The sequence below is a fragment of the Triticum dicoccoides genome, chromosome 5B (genome assembly GCF_002162155.2).
Source record: "Triticum dicoccoides isolate Atlit2015 ecotype Zavitan chromosome 5B, WEW_v2.0, whole genome shotgun sequence".
NCBI classification, from domain to species: domain Eukaryota; kingdom Viridiplantae; phylum Streptophyta; class Magnoliopsida; order Poales; family Poaceae; genus Triticum; species Triticum dicoccoides.
The window spans coordinates 695962540-695984710 of record NC_041389.1 but is presented as its reverse complement, the minus strand read 5'-3'; the positions used below and the strand labels follow the sequence as shown (position 1 = coordinate 695984710).

General features: G+C 43.4%; 1 protein-coding gene and 1 long non-coding RNA gene across 2 annotated transcripts; both read left to right on the top strand.

The window, feature by feature from the left end:
- Positions 1 to 15290: 15290 nt before the first annotated feature.
- Positions 15291 to 16067, top strand: LOC119310565. The gene is made up of 3 exons (XM_037586271.1): positions 15291 to 15558; positions 15725 to 15772; positions 15974 to 16067. The coding sequence occupies exons 1-3, from the start codon at positions 15296 to 15298 to the stop codon at positions 16065 to 16067; spliced, it is 405 nt and encodes a 134-aa protein (XP_037442168.1). The 5' UTR covers positions 15291 to 15295.
- A 2208-nt stretch (positions 16068 to 18275) lies between these two features.
- Positions 18276 to 19504, top strand: LOC119306701. Its single transcript, XR_005149004.1, has 2 exons — positions 18276 to 18326; positions 18583 to 19504. It is a non-coding gene; the product is annotated as an uncharacterized LOC119306701 (long non-coding RNA).
- The last annotated feature ends 2667 nt before the right edge of the window (positions 19505 to 22171 follow it).

Below are 22171 nucleotides of genomic sequence, written 5' to 3'. Positions count from 1 at the left end.
TTTTGCTAGTATACATGTTGCTGTTTGAAAACAGAAAGTTTGCCGCTGTTGCAAAAATTCCCTAGAAAATTCAGAGCATGATATAATGTTGAAATTTTTGCATAATGAGATCTGATAAATTTACTACAGTGGGAATTTTATTTCATAATTTTTGGAGTTAGGGAAGTATTGATACTCTTGCATTCTTTACAGACTGTACTGTTTTGGCAGATTGCTGTTATGTTTGCATTGTTTGCATATGTTTGCTAGTTTAAAGATTATATTTGAGGATATGAGTATTAAATATGCAGAGGAATTTAGTATGCAATGTTGAATAATAATTTTAGTGATTTGTTACAGTAGAAAATGATAAGGTTTTGCATTGGTTTATACTAACCTATCTCACGAGTTCTTGTTGAGTTTGTTGTGGATGAAGCTTTTGATAAAAAGAGAAACCATGATATGAGAGGAATTAAGGAGACACACAAGTTCAATCTTGGGGATGCCCAAGGCACCCCAAGATAATATTTCAAGAAGTTTCAAGCATCTAAGCTTGGCACCTTTCTTCTTCAACAATTATCGGTTAGTATCGGTTGAGCCTAAGTTTTTGCTACTTCACATGCGTTGTGCTATCCTTGCAATGTCATTTTATTTTGTTTTGCTTGCTGTTTGAATACAATACCAAGATCTGAAATTATATATGTCTCATTTGCTTATCCCATGGGGAGTAATGACTTCACATCTAAGAAGTAGAGGTTGTAAATTTATTGAAGGTTAGCAAGCATTGTATTTGTCATTTGAAAAATTCATGAAAGAATATTGAAGGGAGAGAGATTTCATATATAAATATACTATCCTAGACATCTTTTATAATTGGGAGCACTCATTAAGTATGACTTGCTAAAGAGTTGATGTTGGACAAGGAAGACAACATAATGGGTTATGTTTTCCGACATCTCAGTTAAAGTATATTGTCATGGATCATTCAAACATGTTGAGCTTGCCTTTCCCCCTCATGCTAGCCAAAATTCCTTGCACCAAGTACAGATACTACTTGTGCTTCCAAATATCCTTACTTAGATTTGCCATGAGAGTCCACCATACCTACCTATGGATTGAGTAAGATCCTTCAAGTAAGTTGTCCTCGGTGCAAGCAATAAAAATTGCTCTCTAAATATGTATGATATTTTGGTGTGTAGAAAATAGCTTTATACGATCTTGTTATGGAAGCAATAAAAGCGATGGACTGCATAAAAAAGGTCCATATGCAAGTGCAATATAAAGTGACGTTCATTCACATTAAGATTTTGTGCATCCAACCCTAAAAGCGCATGACAACCTCTGCTTCCCTCTACGAAGGGCCTATCTTTTACTTTATGTCTTTTACTTTATGCAAGAGTCAAGGTGATCTTCACCTTTCCCTTTTTCATTTTATTCTTTGGCAAGCACCTCGTGTTGAGGAGATCCTGATATATATATATATATATATATATATATATATATATATATATATATATATATATATATATCCAATTGGATGTAAGTTAGCATGAACTATTATTGTTGACATCACCCAAAGGTGAATACGTTAGGAGGCAACACTATAAGCCCCTATCTTTATCAGTGTCCGATTGAAACTCCATAACCATTAGTATTGCGTGAGCGTTAGCAATTGTAGAAGACTATATGATAGTTGAGTATGTGGAGTTTGTTATTCCTGAAAATAAGATGAATTGCAATTGTTTGATGACTGAGAATGAAGTTTGCTAGTTTTCAAGAAAGTTTATGGTCTATGCTTTGACATGTGAATTGCTTGTTACTTTATCGTGAGAAGTTTTATGAGATGAACTACTGTTATGACATATTATCATGCTAGAAAAGGTGATTGAAATTATCAGTGATCAAACTTGTGCACCTTCTAACATTCACACTTCATAAATTCCTTCTTTTATCATTTACCTACTCGACGACGAGTAGGAATTAAGCTTGGGGATGCTGATACGTCTCCAACGTATCTATAATTTATGAAGCATTCATACTATTTTATTATCTGTTTTGAATGATTACGGGCTTTATTATACACTTTTATATTACTTTTGGGACTAACGTATTAACCGGAGGCCCAGCCCATATTGCTGTTTTATTGTCTGTTTCAGTATTTCGAGGAAAAGGAATATCAAACGGAGTCCAAACGGAATGAAACCTTCGGCAGCGTGATTTTTTGGAAGAATATGATCCGGGAGACTTGGAGTTCACATCAGAAGATCCTCGAGGAGGCCACGAGATAGGAGGGCGCCCCCCCACTGGGCGCGCCCCCCTATCTCGTGGGCCCCTCGAGGCTCCCCCGACCGACTTCTTTCGCCTATATAAGCCTACGTACCCTAAAACCATCAAAAATCAAGATAGATCGGGAGTTCCGCCGCCGCAAGCCTCCACTACTAGGGAAAAGGCTAGCAGCAGCGCGGGTTTTAGGTGTATCAGTAGCGCGGGGTGGGGCGCTACTAATAAGGCGCTACAGCTAACATATAGCAGTAGCGCGTGGTCACCGACGCTACTGCTACAAAAGTGTAGCAGCAGCGCGGTTACTGGGAGCACGCTACTGCTAGTAGCTCTAGCGCCCTTTGCAGCAATGCGCTACTGCTATAGCGGCGCTGCTGCTAACTTCTATACACTCGCTACTGCTAATTTAACAGGTTTTTTGTTTTTTTGGGCATATTTGTTTTGTATTTGAACAGGCTTTATAGAAGAATCTTTAGCACATAGAAATGTCATCATGATACACATACAAATGCCTGCGAGACCATGAATATAATCATAGCATATACATACAAATAGTCTCATCATAATCATCATCCAACACAAAGTGGTCTCTCGTCATCATCTCGAAAATAGCGATACAAGTCCTTGATTACTTGCAAATACATCGTCATCCATCTAAACAATGGTATACGTGAGAAGAGCTATCACTTTGAGTACATGAGTTCGTGTCCCTCTCTCGCATTAGCGTGAACCTAAACTAACTACTGCCTGTCGCTCGGAAACCTGGGCCTGACACTCCGGCCACTCATCGTATATATACTCCTGGCGTAGCACTTCTTCGCCATCGATGATCTATGCACCTGCATCGTCACGTCGATGATATGCAACATATATAGTTGAGCAACAGAAAGAGACAGACTTGACAAAAATAGAAACAACATATCATAAGCATAAATAACAAAGTTCATCGTACCCAAAATGCCCTAACTAGCGTGATCTTCGCTAGTCGAGGAGGATGACGGTTTAATTACATCACAAATAAAGTTTCACTGCGCATAACTCAAAGTTTTGTCATACGGAAAGTATGGACTAAACAGACACATTGTCATATATCGACAATCACTCCAACATGACGTGCCATCCATCGAGGTCAGGGAGATAGTCCCCGAGCTTAGTGAAAGGCTTCATGTCAAGAAGCTGAGAGGCTATCCATGTTCGGACGTCTTCCCGCGACATTTGTCCTTCTCCGTAGAACATCCCTGTTTTTCCGACGACCTCTTTCATGATGATTTGGGCAAGTTCGCGCTGGATGTTATAGAACTCAGCTCGAAGTCGATGATCCTCGATATCTCCTATGTCCTTTGCCCATTGCAGAATATGGGCATCGCCAGATCTAGGTGACATGTGAAGGTTCTGGTGATCCCGTCTGTACTCCAGCATGTGGTGTAGGACATAGAATCCATCATTAAGAGAATCGTTCGGTTGCTGGATGCAGCAGAAGTTGGTCTTATGGCTGAAGGCGGCCCTGTTGCCCCTTATCTTCTTGTCCCTAACCTCTCCACCCCTTGCTTGGTAGTAAAACATAGCACTGTCGAGAACATCTTTGATGTGGGTGTAATCCTTTTTGTGAATGTTCTTCGACGAGTCCAAGTAAAGAGCGTGGGAGAATCGGGGGTAGAGGATGATGAGGACGGCGCGCCCGGCGCTGCGCAAAATAAGTACACCTCAAATTAATTAGCCTCCACCGTGCAAATGAATTATTGAAACCGAAGGAAGGATAGCAGCGCGGATGACTTACACGGGATGATAAGGCACGAGAATAGCCTCCTTGTCCTTACTGGCGAGCATGAAACTGACGATGTAATCCCTCGCGTATTCACGCTGCTCTGCACAGACTCCCAAGAAGCTCTCGTGCATGTAGTACGGGTCAGCGACACAGATATGACGTATCTGCTCAACCCCAATGATGTAGTTCATGTGCAAGGCATAAAGGCGGACAAACGTAAAATCCAGCTTCTTCACGTGAAACATGTCGAATATGTAATCAAATCGGAGGAAGAACTTATCCGCAGGGAAGCTGTCGACGTACGACATTTTCCGCGGAACGTTAACCACGTAGAGTGGGTATCCTGGATCTTTCGAGGCGATGAGGCATTTCTCTACCCGCAACACATCGTCATGAAGTCTCCTTAGATCGCCGAATCTGGCCCATAGCGCTGTTGCAGGTAGGATTGGTTGACCGGGGATATGCCATTTATCCGCATCGGGGATATCTATACGGTCCTGAAGCCGAGGCTGCTGAGGCGGCTGGATCATAGAATCAGCTTTTTTGCCTTTCCTCGCTCTCTTCCTAGACTTCTCTACTACCGGAAGGTCGTCAATAATACGTTGAGACGGTAATTCAGGCACCGACTCATGATGCTCAAACCCTGAGGAGGCGCCAGTATAGACATACTGTTCAGCGCCATCGTCATCCTCATCCTCATCCATGGCGACGTCATCAGCGACTAATGGAGCCTCCTCCTTACCCTGTCCGCTATCACCCAACCCGACACCGGACGCTAATTGGGTAGGTGGGGTGTTGATGTTCATACCTTGCTGAGGCTGCGTGCTCGTGGGTGTGCTCCCGGCCGCCTCCAGACGAAGCAGACTCTTTGGCCACAACAGGACCCACCCATAGCAACAATCACCAAGATGCCGCGGTGTCTCCTCGTCATCCACCAGTTTCTTGGAGGAGGCAAATTCTCGTGGCCCGGTTCGACACTGGCCATCGAAACCTTGAAGACGTTTGGGGGGATCGGCCGGCTGTGGAACAATGGTTCCTTCGGCTTCATTATCGTCGCCTTCCCCACGGCCACCTTCTGGTCGCCGATGGTGTACAATATGGTGCACGGGGTTTCGTTGGCATGCAAAGAAAAGTCTGCGACGTGAGACATCCGAAAGGCAACGAAAACGGGAGATTATACATTTATATTGAAGGGATCCAGTGTGACAGATACTGTGAGGGCGTCGAGCTCAGCCAAAGACGAAGCACCGCCGAGCACGTCCGATGCGGGAGCCGGTGAGGGAGCAGGTGCGATAGCCGGTGCGGGCGCAGGTGCGGGAGCCGGTACGGGAGCAGGTGCTCCGAAGAAGTCAGCAAGGGGAAAGTCCTCTGCATTTTTTTCTGGATTTTTCCTTGTCCAAGTGATAACGCACGTCACCAAGGAAGTAGACAAATCTGCAACCACCTGTTTTGCGGCAGCTACCGCTGTTGCGACTGTCTGAGATGATTTCTTCTCAACCACAATCTCAACCTTCTTGTCGATGTTTTCTTCAGTTAACCTCCGTCTTTCCTTTCTCTCCTCCGTGGTCTCACGGTAGTACTTCTTCCACGTGGCGCCGTCTCCGACACCGTGCACGCGTCCATATGACGGTCGAGTATCCACCGGTTGTCGTTTCAATATGTTCAACGCCCGGTTGAATGGAGTGTCCCACTTGGGCCTCGCCAATGCCTCAGACGGCGAGTCGCTTTCGGCCGCAATCCGGTGCTGCTCTCTCTGCAAAAGGCACAAGGATCGTTTACAAATATGACTAACTTGTGCAGTCGAATTGATCAGAAACTAAAATTACCAGTAGTCTCATGAACTCCGTAATGACCGGTGTTGTCTCGTAAACCTTCTTCACTGGGTCCCAACGGTGCCGGGCCCTCAGGACGTCACGCTCCTGCGGGACGGTGAAATCCGCCAAGGGGTCTGGGATGCCCAGACTCGCCGCTTCCACGTCCTCCTTGGCCGTAACCACGGCTTCCGAGGTGGTGGCTCCCAATGTTCCTCTTTTGAAGCCCCTTCATGTACTTAGACTTTTTTGGCAGCTTCGGCCTCGCAAGCCTCCTTGAATATTTGAAACTGCTCTTCCGTGATTGTCGGATTATCCTTTACAATCTCGGAGTAGGGTTCCCCGTCGTTGATCTTTGCTTTCACTCGATTTTTCCAGGCGGCCAACGCGTCGCTAAACTTGGTCATGGCGTGTTTGTTTATCTTCTTCATTGCCGGGTCCTCGTCTGGATCTTCATAATCCTTCTCATTCCGGCCCGGGAACAAGAATATCTGGTGAAACTTCTTTAGGAGGGAGCTCCTCATATTTTCTATCTTCTGTAGTTTCTCATCATTGATGGTGGCGGTTGTCCGTACGGTGCAGTCAATTTGATTGCCGTAGCACGCGCGCGCTTCCTCGGGCGCCTTTGGCTCAAAATTGTCGTCGTCCACCTCCGTGACCACCAGTCTAGTAGTCCTGAGTTTGTTAGGAACCCGTTGCCTCTTTGCTTTCGGTTCTACACCGGCTCCGCTCCCCGAGGCAGCACCGGTCTCAGCGCCGGTCTCGATGCCGGTCTGAATCTCAGCGCCGGTCTAAATCTCGCACCGGTCTGCGTGTCGGTCTCAGTCCCCGATGCCACCGGTGGGCCCAGCAACAACATCGGTTGATCGTCGGTAAGGCTAAAATATTCGTCTGCCGCCAGGTAGACGTCGTCGCAATCACCAGAACCCTGTCCTTCATCGTTGCTAGCCATGTTTCCTATGATTAAATCTAGTCAATTAATTCTAGACCTCATAAAATGAATAATGACATAAAAAAGGACTATTGTTTTGCAGGAATGTTGACTCCTTCCTGGTGCGGCAAATCCCGGGCACTCGATATGTCCTAGTTTGTAGCACAAGTCATGCCGAAATTCACGGAAAATTTCGGCATGACCTTTGCTAAAAAGTGGACAAATCGAGAACCTGAAATTTTCCGGAACAGAAATGAATCAACATTCCAGCAAAACATAGGCCACTCAGCATCATTGCCTGGAAACAACAAAGCCACTTGGGCACAATCAAACAACTTCAATGAAAAGATATAACATGAGCAAACACTATTGAGGAATTTGCATATAACATGGCCACTTCAATGAAAAGATATAATCAACAATAATGGAATATGCAAATGAACATCACTGACATATAGCTACTGTTCTGTTTGACCAAGTTTTTGAAAAGAAAAACAATTCTGTTTTTTGTTTATAGCTAAATGCCATAGCTACTGTTTTTTATTTATAGCTAAATACTTTTTTTTTGTCTAAAGCTAAAAGTATTTATAGCTACTGTTCTGTTTGACCAAGTTTTTGAAAAGAAAAACAATTCTGTTTTTTGTTTATAGCTAAATGCCATAGCTACTGTTTTTTATTTATAGCTAAATACTTTTGTTTTTTGTCTAAAACTAAAAGTCTAGGAACTACATTTTCTCTAACCCTTTTGACCTCACCCGAATTTCCACAGCAAGACCTTAGTACCTACACCCAATTTCTTCAGAAATATTCAGGTCCATAGTCCAAATAATTCAAATTTCATTTGAATGAAATTTGGAACAAATTCAAGTCCGTAGTCAAAAAGTTTTTTTATAGCTAAGTGTTTTTTGTTTATACCCTCTGTTAATTTAAATCTAAATGCTACTATTATTTATATACCCTCTATTAGTTTAAAGCTAAATGGAATTACTGTTTAGGAATTTTCATAAAAATTGCCCTAGCTAATTTCCTAAAAAAATTGCAAATCATTTTTCCTAAATGCTATAAAATGCCTACTGCCCTAAAAAAATCTAGGGTTCATATGAACACCTAGGGTTCATATGAACATCAACACAGTATCAACACACATATATAATTGCCCTAGCAGAGAGAAATAGGAGGGTAGGGACAGGAGAGGGATAGCCTTACGGTCGGCGGCGAGGGCAGGCTCTGGCTCGGGCAGCGGCGGTGAGGTCGAGGGCGGCGGCGGCGAGCTCGAGGGAGGCGACAGTGAGGTCGACGACGGCCTCGGGCGGCGGCTGTGAGGTCGAGGGGGCGGCCTCGGGCGGAGGCGGTGTGGTCGAAGGCGGTGGGCGGCGGCGGTGTGGTCGAAGGCGGCTTCGGGCGGCGGGCGGCGGCGGTGTGGTCGAAGGCGCGCGGCAGGGCAACGACGGCGATGGAGCAGTTGGCGGACAGCGGGGAGTAGAGTGGGGGGGAAAGGACTTAGCGAAATTTTGAGCCAGGGCCGCCGGGATTTGAGTCAACCTAGCAGCAGCGCGTTTTGCTGAAACGCGCTATAGCTAAGATAGCTATAGCGTGTTCTAGAGAGACGCGCTACAGCTAACCCTTTCTGTTTTCTTTTTCTTTTTCTTTTGTTTTCTTTACATTTTCTTTTTTTCATTTCTCCTTTTTCTATTTATTTCATTTTCATTTACTTTTCTACTTATTTTTCTATTATTTTCTTTTACATAGCAGTAGCGCTGTAAAGAAGAAACGCGCTGCTACAATGTTTTTAGCAGTAGCGTGCTTCTGGGAGAAGCGCTGCTACTATTCCTAGCCTACCGACACTAGTGAGAGAATTTTAGTAGTAGCGCTTTTCTATGAAGATGCGCTACTGCTAAAATAATGATTGTAGCGTGGTTTTGCAACAAGCGCTACTACTAAGTAGCGCTAGCGCGGAGTTTTGACCAACGCTACTGCTATACCTCTGTGTATAGCGTTTTCCCTAGTAGTGCTCTGTAGCCACCAAAAACCTCTCGGGGGCCCGTTCCTGCACCCTGCCGGAGGGGGAATCCATCACCGGTGGCCATCTTCATCATCCCGGCGCTCTCCATGATGAGGAGGGAGTAGTTCACCATCGGGGCTGAGGGTATGTACCAGTAGCTATGTGTTTGATCTCTCTCTCTCTCGTGTTCTCTCTATGGCACGATCTTGATGTATCGCGAGCTTTGTTATTATAGTTGGATCTTATGATGTTTCTCCACCTCTAGTCTCTTGTGATGAATTGAGTTTCCCTCTTGAAGTTATCTTATCGGATTGAGTATTTGATTTGAGAACACTTGATGTATGTCTTGTCGTGTTTATCTGTGGTGACAATGGGATATCACGTGCCACTTAATGTATGTTTTGGTGACCAACTTGCGGGTTCCGCCCATGAACCTATGCATAGGGGTTGGCACACGTTTTCTTGACTCTCCGGTAGAAACTTTTGGGCACTCTTTGAAGTACTTTGTGTTGGTTGGATGAATCTGAGATTGTGTGATGCATATCGTATAATCATGCCCACGGATACTTGAGGTGACAATGGAGTATCTAGGTGACATTAGGGTTTTGGTTGATTTGTGTCTTAAGGTGTTATTCTAGTATGAACTCTTAAATAGATTGATCTAAAAGAATAAATTTGAGGTGGTTTCGTACCCTACCATAATCTCTTCGTTTGTTCTCCGCTATTAGTGGCGTTGGAGTGACTCTTTGTTGCATGTTGAGGGATTGTTATATGATCTATCTATGTTATTATTGTTGAGAGAACTTGCACTAGTGAAAGTATGAACCCTAGGCCTTGTTTCCTATCATTGCAATACCGTTTACGCTCACTTTTATCATTAGTTACCTTGCTGTTTTTATATTTTCAGATTACAAAAGCCATTATCTACCATCCATATTGCACTTGTATCACCATCTCTTCGCCGAACTAGTGCACCTATACAATTTGCCATCGTATTGGGTGTGTTGGGGACACAAGAGACTATTTGTTATTTGGTTGCGAGAGAGACCATCTTCATCCTACGCCTCCCACGGATTGATGAACCTTAGGTCATCCACTTGAGGGAAATTTGCTACTGTCCTACAAACCTGTGCACTTGCTGGACCAACAACGTCTACAAGAAGAAGGTTGTGTAGTAGAGATCAGTGCGCCATTAGTGTCCAAATACTAATTGCGCACCACATCCACGGTGCGCCATTAGCAACAATTTTTTTTCACAACTAATAATGGCGCATCAGGGGATAGTGCGCCATTACTAGTTAAACTAGTAATGGTGCACCACATCCACGGTGCGCCACTAGTAATTTTTTTCAAATTTTTTTAAGTTTTTTTAGCTAGTAATGGCGCACCACGGGATAGTGCGCCATTACTAGTTAAACTAGTAATGGTGCACCACATCCACGGTGCGCCACTTGTAATTTTCTTTCAATTTTTTTTATTTTTTTTCAAAACTAGTAATGGCGCACCGTGTGTCTGGTGCGCCATTACTAGTTGAACTAGTAATGGCGCACCACTCCCACGGTGCGCCATTACTAGCTTGGCCCAAAAAATCCACCGAATGCAACCCCCCCTGTGGACCGCCTTTTCAGTTTTAAAAAAACTAAAAGAAAATGATGGAAATGTAAAAGAAATAAAAGAAAATAAGTTTCCCATGTGATATCTAGTCTAGTTGTTGGGAAAATTTACAAATATGAATTTCGACTTTATTTGCAAAATCTCTCTGGAATTTGTAAAATGGGCATAACTTTTGCATACGAACTCGGATTAAAAAGTTTTTTAAATGAAAAGTCATCTACTTGAAAAGTTAGATCGTGAAAATCTAGCCCGTAGTGGAACATGAGCCCTCTCACGAAGGGATCAAGAGTGAAGCCTAAGCCACGGAGGAAGTGAGAAACAAATACGACGCTCTCATTGGGCTCGGGAGTAGGGATGATCTGCCCAGGAGCAGGAACCCCGTTAAACATTTTCAAAATCCTAAAAAACCTAAAAGAAAAAAAAATTACGGGGCTTTTAAGATCTAGAGGGGAAAAATGAAAAAAAATTAAACTTACTAGTGGCGCAGCATTTGCTAGGTGCGCCACTAGTAACAGAAAAAAATTTGGTTTCGAATTTTTTTTTTGAATTTTTTTTTCAAAAATGATACGTAATATGACTGGGAAGTTTGAAATATTTTTCAAAATTTCATCATAGTCATGAATATGAGCAAAGACCTAGACATCAACAAGGTTTAATAGGATTGATATTATAGATATATCAACAAGTGCCTGTTAAGTGAGGTGGTGCTGGGGTTGGATAGAACTGCGAAGTTAAGCATGCTCGGGTTGGAGTAGTGTGAGGATGGTTGACCTTCCGGGAAGTTTGACCGTGTGATATACTAATGGAGCACTCCTGGTGCGCCATTAGTATTAAATTCTAATGGCGTGGTGCTAGTGGCGCACCTGTAGTGCGCAATTAGTAGGCAAAACATGTGCGCCACTAGCAGGCCTTTTCCTAGTAGTGTACCGATCGGCGGCATTTTTCAGCTCCACATCCATCTCGGCTATTTTGTCTTCGCTTCGGCGATGAGCAGCCTGTTCGGCTCTCAACTCTTCGGCCGCTTTTAGGGCAGCCGCATTGCTAGCTCGGGTTTGTTCCTTGGCCAGGGCAAGTTCCGCCCTCAGGGCTTCCACGGCAGCAGCACCGTCTGCAGTCCAAGCATATTGCATTAATATTATGTTCCTCTCAATTTTTCCTTAAAAAAAGGGGAAAGCAGAGCACATACCTTGTGACTCGTTAAGCCGCTCGTTCACAAGTGTGATATCGGCATCAATAACTCCAATCTGCCTCCTCAGTTCGGCAACTTCAACGGACCGGTCGGCTGCCAGATCCTTAGACACGTGCGCATAAATACAGCGGGATAATTACTTAACAATGTGATCCTTCGTTTTCCGCCTAGGGCCGGCAACCAGAGTCTCAGGGGCTACTATCCATATGGAGCACACCTAGCGCGTGCGTAATAGTCAAAAATTATGTATTTTCATTACATACCTCAAAGCCTCTGAGCAGGCTCGTAAAGGCTTCACTCAACCCGCTTGTGGCGGATGAAATCTTCTCAAGCACCGTGCTCATTATTGAACGGTGCTCCATCGAGAGAGCAGCTCGCTCCAGAAGGCCCGTCAATGTGTCCGGCCGGACACCAAACTGTGCCGGACCCTTCTTATCGCCCCCCGTGGGAGCCGAACGCTCCGGGCTCAGGGTGGCCAAATTATTAGCTTCTGGCTTCGGCAGATCTGGACTCCTCTGTGACGACACTAAGGGGTCGCCCGCCCCATGAGGCGGAAAGGTTGGTGGGGTCTCACTCTCCATCATCTCCGGAAGGAGATCCCCCGAAGACGAACTCTGTCGAGAAGAGCTGCTAGCCGGACTGCAAAGAATGGATCCTGGTAATTGCTCTCGGAGAAGGAACCAGTACCTTCGTATTTACGAATAAATTACAGCTCGGCTGAGGGCTGGCCCGTTGGCGGGCATGGCGCGGTGAGGACGGCCTTCGGGGCAGGGCCCCCTGGTGAAGTTTTCCTCCCTTGTCTGGGCACCTCCGTCTCCAAGTCTCTGGAGGCGGCCCTCTTCTTCCCGCGAGGGGAGCAGGCCTTAGATTCCCCTCCCCGACTATCTTCCTTTGGGTAGGTAGCAATTCCCCCGGTTTGGATGTGCAATGTGTGAAGTTCTGCTCCTCTATTCTTCCCTTCGTTTTTCCCCGAGGGCACTTTGCTTAGCACACGACCAAGTATCTTGGCTATGGTGGGACTAGGCAAGCCTTTGGGAAGTGGCGCCGGACACCTGATTCTCTCCGCCTTGTGGAGCCATTCCTGGCCAGGGAGGGTTTTCAGAATAATGTTATAATAAACAAAGTGTTCGGTTTCTGGGTTACTTAATTGGGTATCTGGGCGATTGCAGCTCAGGCCCGCATCTTCGGTGGTGGCCGGACACTTTACTTGTGATCCAAAGAATAACTTACACATCCCTTCGAGCGTGACGCTGAAGAAGTGCAGAATAGTCCGCAGACCTTCCGGATTGAACTCCCACATCCGGAGAGGCCGGCGTTTGCACGGCACGTCGGACTAGCATTACCTGAATTACACTTACAAGGCTAATGTCCCTCTCAAGAAGCTCCCGTAGGCGGCTCTGCAATATTGGTACATCATTAGCAGGCCCCCAATCACGTCCTACGTTGGCCCATGGCGCCAGTTGAGGCGGAGGGCCAGAACGAAAGTCTGGGGCAGCCACCCACTTTGTTCCTCTGCGAGCCGTGACGTAAAACCACCTCCTCTGCCATAGATCGGACACCTCCGGGAAGGAGCCCTCTAGCCATGGGGCGTCGGCATTCCTGCTTATTACAACACCTCCGCACTCCGCGTGTCGCCCCTCAATCATCTTCGGCTTCACATTGAAGGTCTTGAGCCATAGGCCCAAGTGCGGGGTGACGTGGAGTAAAGCTTCACACACAACGATAAACGACAAGATATGAAGGATCGCGTCCGGAGCTAGATCGTGAAAATCTAGCCCGTAGTGGAACATGAGCCCTCTCACGAAGGGATCAAGAGTGAAGCCTAAGCCATGGAGGAAGTGAGAAACAAATACGACATTCTCATTGTGGCTCGGGAGTAGGGATGATCTGCCCAGGAGCAGGAACCCCGTAAAACATTTTCAAAATCCTCAAAAACCTAACAGAAAAAAAGTTACGGGGCTTTTAAGATCTAGAGGGGAAAAAATGAAAAAAAATTCAAACTTACTAGTGGCGCACCATTTGCTAGGTGCGCCACTAGTAATAGAAAAAAATGTGGTTTCGAAATTTTTTTTGGATTTTTTTTTCAAAAAATGATATATAATATGACTGGAAAGTTTGAAATATTTTTCAAGGTTCCATCATAGTCATGAATATGAACAAAGTCCTAGACATCAACAAGGTTTAATAGGATTGATATGACAGATATATCAACATGTGCCTGTTAAGTGAGGTGGTGCTTGGGTTGGATAGAACTGCGAAACTAAGCGTGCTTAGGCTGGAGTAGTGTGAGGATGGATGACCTTCCGGGAAGTTTGACCACTTAGTGCGATTTGACTTGAGATTAAGCATATTGACCCGAGATTAAGCCATAGTGATCCGATATTAATAAAAAAATGAAAAAAATTGAACAAAAATTGAAAAAAAAATTCTGAAAAAAATTTGAAAAAAAAATTGTTAGTAATGGCGCACTTCTAAGTGGTGTGCTATTACTAAGTCAGATAGTAATGGTGCACCGTGTGATATACTAATGGCGCCATCTTATATCTTATATTTACTAATTGGAGGCACCATTCGAGCTTTCATGTTAATCCACATCATTAAAATTAATTACACCGTTGATCTATAAGATTGATTTATCTTAACCCAACAATTTATGTTACGCTTAAGGTGGAAAATTACAAGTAACACAGTCCAAATCGGACCTAACTTACACGTCTTGCTTTAAAAAAATCCAAATCAAAACTTTTTTTAAAATCAATCCAGATCAGAACTAACTTACACGCCTTGCTGTTTTTGTAAAAATAAAATAAAATAATATTCCCTCTGTCCGAAAATTCTTGTCATCTAAATGGATAAAAAGAATGTATATAGAATTAAAATACGTCTAGATACATCTCCTTTTATCCATTTTGAGGACAAGCATTTTTGGACGGTGGGAGTACACGTCATGCTTTATCCTACAACCGTTTTTGACGAGTAGCCGATGGGAAACACTAACTCTCAGGACTCCTCCATCTCAACGCCTTCCAATCTCTAAGGACTCCAGCGCCTCCCAATCTCTAAGGACTCCTCACTTTCAATTATCTAACTTATAAAGGATGAAGGGGTAGCTAGGCACGACGAAGATGGCCACGTCGCCTTTAAATCGCCGTGAACAGTACTCGTGCCACCGCCTGTAAATTCCGTGCCCCGCCATGGGCATTTTAGTCATTTCACGCGCAGGCTTATAAAAGGCAGCCTCCCCCGTGGAGAAGACCTAGCCGCCGCCACCGTCCCACTCGCCCCCCTACTCGTCGCCTCCTCTCTCTCTCTCGCTAACCCCTCACTCTCCCCATCGCGCCGGCTGGTTCCGGCCAGCTCCGGCCCGCGCGTCTCCCCCGCAATCCCCGCCTCCTCTCCTGCCGCCGCCGCCGGAGAAGCTCGCCGCCGATGCCGGTGACCTAGCCCGCGCGTCTCCCCCGCGACCCCTGCCTCCACTCCTGCCGCCGCCGCCGGAGAAGCTCGCCTCCGCGCCCACAAGCCTCGGATTCGGCAGGATCCGGGACGAGGAGGGGTGGATGAGACGGGGGAGGAGGAGGAGGGGAGTGTGGGGGCGTCTGGGGAGGAATATCCCTGCCGCCTCCTCCACTCCTGCCTCCGCAAGCCGTCGGCTCCTCTCCTCTCCCCGTCGGCGCCAGCGTGCTGGTCGCGGGGTGTGAGGAGAGCGAAGAGAGGGAGGGGGAAGATGCATGAGGAGGAGGAGGAGGTCCAGGCGGTGGCGCGCCCGCCGGATCCGAGGCGCGTGGGAGGGCAGCAGTGGCGCGTTGACCAGATCGAGAGCGACCCCGATGGAGGGGAAGGGACCGGTAGGCGCGTGCAGGCTGCACAAGCTTGGGGGATTGGGGAGATGGCGGCCAATCGAGTTTCTTCGATTGATCTGGACATGGCCATGGCAGCGCACGCAAGGGGCGGAGGCGAGCGACCCTCTGGAGCCACGCACGTCGAGAGGTAGGAGCCGTGTGACCCTCCTCTCCCCTTCGCTTGTCTCCTCCTCCCCTTCCCTTCTCACTCCTCCTCTCCGATCTAGGCTGCACATCTGCGTCCGCGACGTATTTCTCTCTCAATTTTTACTGCTTGATTCTCTGGTTTTCTGACAATCTTTACATGATTGCAGACCTGAGTGCGTCATGTGCACCAGCAAGGTGTGCTTCCATTTGGCAAGGTGATACATGCCTCTGCCCTTTCTCTCTCACAATAACCAATATTTCTAATATTTTTGTGTGATGATTCTTCTGTGAGATGGATCTTTCTAATATTTCTGTTTGATGTAAGTTGTAATCAATTGTCTATTTTCTTGGCACTTTATTATGTGATATCTGTTTGGGGACCTTACTAATATATGCTAGCTTTCTACTGATTGAAGGGAGGAGCTCGAGCCGCAACGGTGGTCCACGGCGCCATGGCCATCCTCCTTGGCAGGAGGAGCATGCGCCGCAGAGACGGCCGGATCTGTCTAGCCCTCGCGCTGCTGTCCGTCCACCCTAGTGCGACCTGCTGATTCCCGGAGCTCATCACGCATGGTACCTTTTAGTCCTGTTGATTCCCTCCTCATGTGGCCTGATTCATTACTACTGTGCAATATGGATCTCACCTTTTGTTGGTATTGGCGGTAGATGCAGAAAACGGAAGCCTCATGAAGCCTGATGCATTACTACTCTGTGCAACATGCATCTCACCTTTTGTTGGTACTGGCTGTAGATGCAGAAAACGGAACATCTGCCTCCTTTTTTGGTGCGGAGATGAGCCCTATGGTAAATGAATCTACGGTAGATCCACTTAATTTAATTCATTTTTGTTGCCTTTAGCCATTTATGCGGTTCTAAAAGTGACTTCACATGTGTTCATTATCTATTGGTCCAGGTATGCAAGTACATGTCATTTTATAAGAAGGGGATGCATTATTTTCTGGTTTGTGATTCTCCGTACAGAACAGAGAAGTTTCTCCAATTTATTTCTTCCCTCGGATTGGACTGATACCAGTACCAACTGTGACTTGGCATTTTTGAGTCGTCTTGATACTTCCATAGTAATCTAACAATGTCTTTGTAGTGGTTTACCTTTTTTTTTTGCAGAGATCATCTATTATTGTTGTAAAAAAATAACACTAATGTATATCATTAGAATTTTGCAAGAGTAAATATATAAGATGCACATCTTGTTTATACAGTATCCTCACTGAAATCATTCAGTTGGAGCATGTGAATAGAAATAAATGCCTGAAATTTCGATGATCGTGGTTGGTCGCTTGCCACAGATCAGCAGTGAGATATACAATATGGTCAGTTTACTTTTGCTAGGCCATGGTTAGTTAATCATGTATTGCCAGGATTTTCCTTCGCGTCTATTCCTTATGGGTTGTTCTAGAGGCAATTTGGATTTCTCTTAGATACATCCATGAGTAAGTAATATTTAGTAGTTATCTTGACCTATTAATCCCATTTGATTGCGTTGCGGTAACAAGGAAGAAGGGTCAGTTTATTTTCCACTGAGAATATAGGATCAGCTAGGACTAAAAGGTCGGGTCCCCTCCTATTCTTTGCATTCATTCATTTGTCTATTTGCTTGGAATGCTTCTACAAAAGGACTAAGTTATGACTGCTCACTGTCACTATGTCAGATACCATTTTATTTATCTCATTAAGTTGTATTGATTGGCAAAAACACCTCGCAAATGCCAAAAAATAAGCAACTCCTCTTGATCAGCTCAAGAGGACCTCCGGTGGCTTCATGGTATTTCTTAATGTATCTATATACCAGGCGAACGGGCAAATACTCAAGTGACTGAATGTGGTGACTATAAAAGTCAGAACCGGGTACTTTTATCTCTTGTGGAGAATATAAATATTTTTGTGGGTGCTCTTGTGTACATATAAAAAATTGAAGGTGGTCATGATTCAGCTGACTAGGTTTTTTTCTATGTGAAGGAAAGAAAAAAGTTGGTACCTAATAGAACCAAAGTAATTGATCCTCTTCTGTACATTTGTAGAAATAAAACAGAATAGCTTGCAAAGTAGTTTTGATATCATTTTTGGAAATAGCATACAGGTAGTCATGGCAGGTTTTCTATGATCCAAATAAGAGTACACATGCCTTTATTTTAACATACAGATTAAATGTTGACAAGTACATTTTGATTGCTTAGTCAGTGTATTGTCCGTTCAAAAAAAAGTCAATGTATTGATAATAGTTTGGCTTCCTTGGTAGTGTAGATTCAAGGAAATTTATAAAATTCATCCATTCTTTCTTCACTTTTTTGTATTTATATATGTTCTGTACTGTTGAGTTAACTCAGTTGCAGCTATAAAAAGTCAATGTATTGATAATAGTTTGGCTTCCTTGGTAGTGTAGATTCAGCTAACAGTTTTGGTTCCTACTATTAAAACATATACTGCTTTTTAAGAGAAACATACCTAATGTTTTATTTGATTAACCCTGTATGTATAGCAAATTTCTTCTAATTTGTTTTTCTTAAGTGCTGAAGACTTCCATAAGGACGCAACTACAAATAGTTCTTATCTTCAGAGGGTAGCCTTAGTCTCTCTACCTTTTCTTTTTTGGTGTTGATAATTGGATTAAATATGTTAGATAGCTGCTGAGTATTTTGATTTGTTCTTAGGAAAAAATGATTAAATATGTTAGATAGGAGTACAGTCGTCGTCGCCATGTTCTAGGCCAGTGGTGTTCCTTTGCGCTATAGCCAGTGCGCTATCTCCTAGGTAGTTGTTATTTTCTTCCACTATCTACATGTACTCCTTAGGGCTCCTTTGATTGAAAAGATTTTCATAGGAATGGAGGAGGATTTGAATCCTTAGGATTTTTTCCCTATGTTGGTTGTTTGATTCATAGCGATACCTATTTTATCTTCCATTTGCTTGCACATATAATGGTTCCAGTATCTACCTTTAGGTCATTATTGCTTGCACATATAATGGTTCCAGTATCTGGTTTGATTTTGTTTTTATGTGTGAACAGAACCTATCATGGAGGAGGTTGACATCACAGACAAGTTCGTGCTTGAGGTCATTTTCATTAAGCTGCAGCTCGCGCAACCACTATTTTTACTACTGCAAAGTTGGACAGAGGTTTGCAGTAACAATCAAGCTCCGTCCCAGCACGCGGCATCAGCGACATGATGCTGAAGCAATGGCACTATCCGGATATTCATCTAATTCCATAGAAGTTGCAACGGATGTTGCAGCGGCTCGAGTTATCAGATACATGGAGGATGTGTGTGCCAAGGTGCTCAAGGACTATAGTTACAACGAACTGAAACAAACAAAGGAAAGAGAATTGCATCTAATTGGTTTGTTAATAGACAAAGAAAAGTAGATCAAAGAGCAGAATTGGAAGATCAGAGAGCTTAGCAAAGGCTTTGCAGACAATATGTATCAAGTTAAAAACACTTTTGCTGGGATTCATCACATAGCTAAAGACGGTGTATACTCAACCAATTCTACAAACGGCAATGACCCCACAAGGCTGATGTTGATGTGCAGAATGAACTTGCTCATCTGCAGGATGCAGTTGATTGACTAATGACCCTATGCAGCTGATTCGAAACACGTTGGTTCATCCCTTTTAAATAGTGTCTGCTTCCATGCCTATGTACCTTTGGAAGATGCTTACCGGCTATAACAACTTTATTTAAATGACCAGTGACACCGTGCTAACTAATTAGCCTGTGAAGTTTTGTGTATAGGTTCACCTAAAGAACATGTTTACTTTTGGCACTACTCTCTGGTCATCATGTTTACTCTACTAAGCTACCTAAATAGCCTATGAAGCTTTGTGTGTATAGCTTCACCCTAAGAACCCGTTTGCTTTTGGCACTACTCTCTGGTCATATATAAATTTGGAATGCATGATGCTATGTTGTATCCATGTGATATATCTATGCTGACCGAGTCTACTCAAGCTTTCTGCTTCTATGAGATAAGAAATCCATTTATATTGCTCTATATATGAATATCCACTATTTGTAATACAATTCACATTGCATCATCTTGCCATCTACATCTCCTATTTACTCAGTACTAATAACATTCCTTCTAACTCGCTCCTTGCGCCATTGGCGCAACCAGGTCATCTAGTATTTCTAACAAACAAATACACCTCATGGCCGCCGTGTGCCTCCTGTTCTTCCATGGCCCCAAGAGAAATTTTGATCCCAAATAATATTGAGTCCCTCCTCAAGGCCACCATGTCCCCTCCTATTCTTCCATGGAGCCAAGAGGATATTTGGCCGTTCCCTCCTCTCCTCCTAGGTCCACACCGCAAAAGTGCTTCAGTATTTTTTAGGTCATTGTCCGGCCAGCGAGCAACTCATCCTAGGCTGCTACTATGCCGTTGGACAGCCGACTGACATACTAGTGTGATACAAAGTAGACGTATGCGCATAATTTCATGCTCGGTACGAATCGACTGGACTTGCACACATGCGTGTTGTTTGACATTTTTGATTGGGGAACATCAACTGTTACCGATGGACGGCGACAGCAGACGTGGAACTTTATGAAATAGCCTTCAGCATCAACCGCCGAAGAAGACCCTCTCTACAGGAAGAGAACCTGTGGCCGGAAGAAATACAACTAGGGAGTGTCCTGGCATGGACCGATGATTATAGAATGACGGACAGAGATATAGCATGAAAGAAGAAGCGGGCTTAAAATGCATTGATGTTGAAACAAAGCAACTTCGTCTTGGAAAGGTCGCTTCCTCATCTACCCATCAATTTCTCACATGTTCTTTAAATATGTGATCTCCGTACACATATCTGAACCATCAGTCATGCATATGGATAGATTTCTGCCTCCAATGTCTATCTAATAATATATTACTAATAAAACATTTTCCTCTTAAGGTATCCTTATTTGTTAGCTAAAAGGAGCTAGAAGTTTCAACGTGGAAAATAGCAAAGAAATCAAGAAAATCCCTAAATATTGGAAAGAATATGAATGCCATTTAACTAGATTATGTTTTTATCTAAGAAACCACATGTAAATACAACATTATCCATGTCTCCATATGTTATATGTGAAATAATATATCAGTTTCAAATTAGTGAGTTCAAAAAGTGTGACTCAGTTTCAAATTAATTTTATTTCCACCAAAGAATTCCATATTTGGACGTTCCTAAGGCCCATATGTCATACACTCGGCTTTTTGCACAATCTTGACATTGCTATGGCTATAGATGTTGTAGGCCATATTCTGCGAGAAGATATTTCTTCAGAAATTTTTATTGTCGAAATCTCCTCTTTGAACTAAAGCATGCGCACACAAAATAAAAATAAATTTCTGAAACATTCTTCAGTCAAGCCGTGAAATGTGCATAATCAAAATCTCACTTGGATGTACATTCACACAAAATTATAGTAGATGCATATGATATTATTTTTTGTTATTATATGTTAACTACGTACACTAGATTACTACTACGTCCTTTATGTACCAATGGTACAAACCTGAATCATGTGTTTTGGCAAGTTCAATTAACATGTCATTCTCACACTCGATCATACTGGGATTCATAAGGATTTTTTTACCTATGTCTGTACAAAACCAGTACGTTGGCAAAAGGGTCATATTTGTAAATGCCACAACATTTTTTTTCTAATTTTTCTTTCACGAATAAAATAATATGTTCTCATGATAAAAGTCTAAGATACTGCTTTTATAAATAAACTTTGTTAGATTTTTGCACACGCATGTGAATTAGTCCTTTTGCTTGGAAACTTTCAAACAAAATGTCTGATATTGGAAGAAGTATCAGTTCGGTCAGCTTAACTAGCTTTACCTTCGATTTTGCATTGATGGGATGTTACATGGTTCCACATGTATGGTACTATATATGTAAATTAATTTGTCATCTGATTCGTGTATTATTGTAAGCTTTTTGGTAACATGTTAAGGTCGGCAGGCCATTCCGGTTTTGTTACATACAACATGTGAACTAAGTTTTTTGTCTTAGCTTTTACTAATAAAAAATTTCTATGTCTAATATTTGTGTCATCCATGTGAATAGATCCCATGAAAAGCAAATGGTACCTTAATAAGAGCTAATCAGTCTAAACCCTCCCCAGCGAGTGCTCCTGATGGTATTGTCCACATGTGTATTAGATCTTGCTATGATGTATACTGCTTCGCTTTTCACACCTTTCTGTATGATGATAGATATTTCGAGTAAGTGATTTCTTCTTACTTATTTTATTTTACTGTGTATATGTACATGTACATATGTCAGACTGCTTATGTTATAATCTAATTAGCAATTTTGTTATGATGTTCATTCATAGTCAATAATTTTATTGACCCACGCCCTTCAAGTTAAAGAGACACAAAATTACTATTCTTTGATGTATTTCATATATAATAGCCATTCACGATTCCAACCTTTCCTCTCTGGAATAATTACCAAAAAAACTAGGTTCAATATTTCATGACCTCGAACATGTGTTACTCTTTTGTTCTCCATTGATTCAGCATGTGGTTCCTTCTAAATTTTCCTTGACAATCCATATTTTATTTTTCAATTTCCAGTTTTATTATCTCATATTGCTAA